Raw genomic sequence first — 4450 nt, forward strand, 5'->3', positions numbered from 1 at the left:
ACTTTTACTACAAGGATATAAAGAATAAATAGCAGATACTCTTCATTTACATAGGATTAAGTCATTCAAACTGTTCTCTCTATTTACAATAACATTGTGCTCTAGGCGTTTATTCATTTTTATTTTAAATCTAAAGTCCGTAAGGAAAAAGAAAAAAAACCCTCACACGCTTTCCGAATAATGGAAAATAGCTTTAAACGTTTTCTTATCAAAAAGCTTGGTTTGTATTTTTTAATCCTTTTATTAAAAAAAAAACAAAACAAAAAACCCCAACAAAAAACCTACTTCGCCCAAGCGAAGCAACTTCTCTCTGGAATATAAATACCAAAAAAAGATACATTAGCAACGATCAGGGTAATAGTCTTGAAAATACAGTAGACGCTGATTATTTCACGTATAATACTGACCTCTTAATAGTATATTAAACCGGTGCCAAATATACACACACAATATACATTCTCCTACACGTTACAGTGCATTACAACGTTAACCAGAAAGCAAATGTCTTTTATTTCTGTTGCAGCAAAGGTCCACGTGAGTCCGCTGGAGAAGGGGCGCGAAGGAAAGTGCCAGCCCTAGCAGGAGCACTTACACTCCGAAATGATGGGGTACTGGATGGGTATCCATGTGCATCTCTGCCCGCCCCGGCGCTGGCACCTCCACCTCAGGATCGTTAAATGCACGGATTTGGCAGGTTTGCAAACCATGCCTTCGGGGACTGAACAAGACCTTTTACTGTAGCAGCTGCCCACTTTGACATACCGGGGCCAAAAGCGGCTGCCGAGATCGTTCCACGTGTATAGGACCGGGCAGAAGGTCTGGGACCAAAGCCACATCTGCAGCTTCCTGCGCAGCTTCTTGCTCAGCCTGTGCTTCTTGCCCGGCTGCAGCCCGTCGTAGAACTCCAGCCCTTTGATTTCGCTGGGCATCGCTCCCGAGGGTCTCTGCCTGAGCAGCAAGTCCAGCTCAGCTAGATCGTCCACTCCGAGCCGGTCCTCGGGCAAGGAAACAGACATAAAGTTGGGGTCGAAGTGTCCGCCCATGAGGTTCCTTAGCAAGGTCTCGTTAAGATCCTTCTCCTTGGGGTCAAAGATAGGGTCCGGGTGCTCGATTAGATCCACCAAGGGCAAGTTGTCGCTGGGAGCCGGTCGGATGTGCAGATAGTGCTGGCAGGCGCCCTGCTCTAGCCGGAGACCCAGCAGAACCACCAAGGCGTATATAGTCACAAGGCACTGGGAATGATCCATCCTTGGGAGACCGGTGGGGGGGGGGGGGGGGGAAAGGGGGGCTGGATTCACCGAGCAGCAAGGGAAGAAGGTGCAAGCAAATACATCAGAAAACTTGTACGGGGATATCCAAAATAGCTCGTCTTTGAGGGGGATCACCTCCACTCGCCGCACCACCAGCAAAGACAGCCCCCTGATAAGCCCGGAGAACAAGCCCCCTGCAAACACGCTCTCTTGCAGGCTTCTCTATAAAATTTCTCCTGGTGGAGCCGCTCCAAAATTCTGCTCCTGCTCCTGCTGCTTCTTTTCGCCCTTCCCGGGAACGGGAGATGCCTCTTTTTGTTGCGAATCCTGCTTGCTGCTGCCGCTCCTCGTTGTCTGCCCGTGCGTGTGGAAGAAGTTGCTGCGATTCTTCCTCCCCGCTCCTCTCCGCCGTTTGCAAAGCAGCCTCCTCAGCAGCAACAGCAGCCACGCACGTTGGCACCAGTTTGTCTGCTTTGCAAGGACCCAAAGCCTTTAAATTTCCTGCACTTTCGGCTTCATCTCCATGGAAACCACAGACTCTCTCCTAACCCACCCCACCCCCCTTAAAAAAAACCCACACACACAACACAACCCCCACTCCCACAAAAGTCCAGGAGAGCGCGGCTTCCCCCTTCCCACCGGCAGGCACCCTCTGCTGGGGAAGGCTGAGGCGGGAGCCGCCGCCTCCCCCCGCCCTCCGCACGCCGCCGCTCACGCGAGCCGCCGCGCCCCGGGAGATGCTGCCCTGCCCGGGGCAGCCGCCGGCAGCTCCGCCCGGCCGGGCGCCCGCACCTCGGGCCGCCGTCGCCGGCTCCGGGCTCGGCCTCGCCCCGCCGCTCTCCCCGTGGGCGCGGAGCGCGGCCTCTCCCGCCCGGCCGGCGCAGGAGCGCGGCACGGCAGCCCGCGGAGGACGGCGGCTCTCCCGGCGCTTCGCGGGCCGCCCGCTCCCTCCCGGCCCGGCCTGCGCTGCGCGGCCGCCGGGGGCCGCCTGCCCGGGCGCGCACATGGGCGCGGGGCGCGCTGCCCGCCCGCGGAGCCGCTGCGGACGCTCTGCCCGCGGCCCCGGCGCCGCCGGGCGCCTTCCCGGGCGGAGCGAGCCCTCTGCTGGCGGCGCCGCGCCGGGCGGGGGCTGCCCGGGGGGCACCGGGACAGCGCGGAGCGGCGGGATGCCCTCGGCGCCGGAGAAACTCGGCAAGAGCCTCCCGCGCCGCGCGGGTGAGCGCCGGCAGCGGCGGGCAGAGCACCGGGGGTGCTGCGGCTGGGAGGAGGCGGCTCCCGGGGACTCCGCGCTCGCCTCGGGGGCGACCGACGGGTGGGACCCCGAGAACAGACCTGCGGTCCCCCGAGACGAGCCCGGGAGCTCGGCTCCCATGGCGGATGCTCCGGGAGACCGCCCGGCCCCGCTGCTCTCTCCGGAGCACTTGCTTAGCGATTTTCTAGGGAGTTCTCTAAGACTTCTTCATCAAAAACGCAATTTCCAGTTATGCCCTCAATCCATACAGGAAAGATGGAAAGTGCCTCAATGGCAAATGCATAAAACAATTTAAAATTTGATACTAAATGCCACTTCCGTGGCAGAATTACTGTCTTGCAAAGAGCACTTACACGGCACGGCAGGCAGTATGGCTGTGAGGCTCTATTATGGTTTGAGTAAAATTTCCTGAAGTGCTTGAATCCCATTCCTGCAGGCTATTTAGGCACTCAGGAGCCTAAGTTTAATGGGGCTGAAGCTAAGCCATTTCACCTAAATTATTTATGCATTTGTTTAAATCTTAACCTTCAAACTTAGGTTCATTATGAAAGTAATACATAGATCGTATTACCAAGATAGGGTGTTTTTAGTAAAAAATAAACTTTTTCAGCTATTTTCACTCCCAATTTTCAATTTAAAATATCTCTTAACTTTGCTTTATTCTAGAACATACAGGGCATTTTACACGTAACTAAAAAAAAAAAAACAACAAAAAAACATGAAAAAATAGAAAACTGACCTAAGGTCAACTCTGTGAAAGAGCCTCACAGTGACACTTGCTGCTACAATGTCAGTCAAAGATCTGCCGGAGTTTTATTACAATTTTTTTCACCTGCAAGTTGAGGTCTCTGCCTTTACGCAGACCCTGATAAACTTTAATTTCTGAAATTTGGCATAAAAGTTGTCCCTGGATATAAGTGAGAAGCCACGCCTCAGAAACAGAACAGAAGCAAAAATTCATCTAATGGCTTGTATTTATTTTTTAATAATAAATTCTGTTTTACTCAGGTGGAATTTGAAACCAATTCTTTAACTACTAGTTTCTTAAGTCTAAAAAGCAAAGCTGATAAGGCCTATGTTCCATCTATTCCATGCCAGATGTTCAAGATTCCACATTCAAAACTGTGACCCTAAGACAAGACCTTTTCCTCCTCAGCTGAGTTACCTGTACGACAAAATGTTTCTGGAATGAGGCTCTTTAAGCTTCTGTGTCCCTCTTTAAGCCCCAGATCTGTTCTGAGCAGAGCAGGCTGGGGCTCAGTAATTCCTCAAGCACGGGTGTCTGCCTGCCTCAGGTGCACGGGGCTCCTGGAGAGGCTGTGAAAGCTCGAGGGATGCAGAAGTGACAGAACTCACTCGTGGCCCAAGAATTTCTTGGTGGAATGGCTGACAGCAGGACTGGGGAAGAGCTTCCAGTAACTCTGCCAGAGGCCTCTGGGTCAGAGGGAAAAGAAACTGGTTTGTTCCAAGGCTTGCTGAAAACAGCAGTAAATGAAACCTGGAGGTAAAGGGCATGATCCAGGGTCTGTGTATGATGCCAGCCCTTCCTGGGACAGGGAGAGAGGCCAGCAGCTCATAGAGGCCTTAGCTGGTCATTCTACTGGAAATGATGCATGAAGCAGAGTAGAACAACTCCCTTTGCCTCAGCTTTATTGGTTCTGGAGTGCTGTCAGTAGTAAAAATGTGTTTTTTCAGTAGACAAAGCAAATACAACCTTCAAGGCACAGAGGAAGCCAATGTAGGCAAGAGTAAGATGCCACTTCCTCAGGGTCACCTTGATGATGAGGAGAGAAGAGGAATGCAGCCTGCACGGCTCTGCAGGCACAGCTCTGAAAATGCATTATGTAAGCAGCTGACTTCAGTCCACAGCAGTGAGGATGCACAGAAGCAATTCAGAATAGATTAGTTTCCTGTTAAATATGCTAACAGAACATGGCCTAACGTACTT

The 4450-nt window shown here is 52.5% G+C and overlaps 1 protein-coding gene across 1 annotated transcript; it reads right to left on the reverse strand.

Moving 5' to 3' along the window:
- Positions 1-349: 349 nt before the first annotated feature.
- On the reverse strand, positions 350-2023 carry NOG (noggin). The gene has a single exon (XM_058852474.1). It carries the CDS (start codon positions 1245-1247, stop codon positions 576-578), a length of 672 nt encoding a protein of 223 aa, XP_058708457.1. The 5' UTR covers positions 1248-2023; the 3' UTR covers positions 350-575.
- Positions 2024-4450: the final 2427 nt, after the last annotated feature.

The sequence above is a fragment of the Poecile atricapillus genome, chromosome 17 (assembly GCF_030490865.1).
Source record: "Poecile atricapillus isolate bPoeAtr1 chromosome 17, bPoeAtr1.hap1, whole genome shotgun sequence".
Classification (NCBI taxonomy): domain Eukaryota; kingdom Metazoa; phylum Chordata; class Aves; order Passeriformes; family Paridae; genus Poecile; species Poecile atricapillus.

Coding starts and splice junctions, on each gene's coding strand:
- NOG (XM_058852474.1), bottom strand. CDS start 1,247: ATGGATCATTCCCAGTGCCTTGTGACTATATACGCCTTGGTGGTTCTG.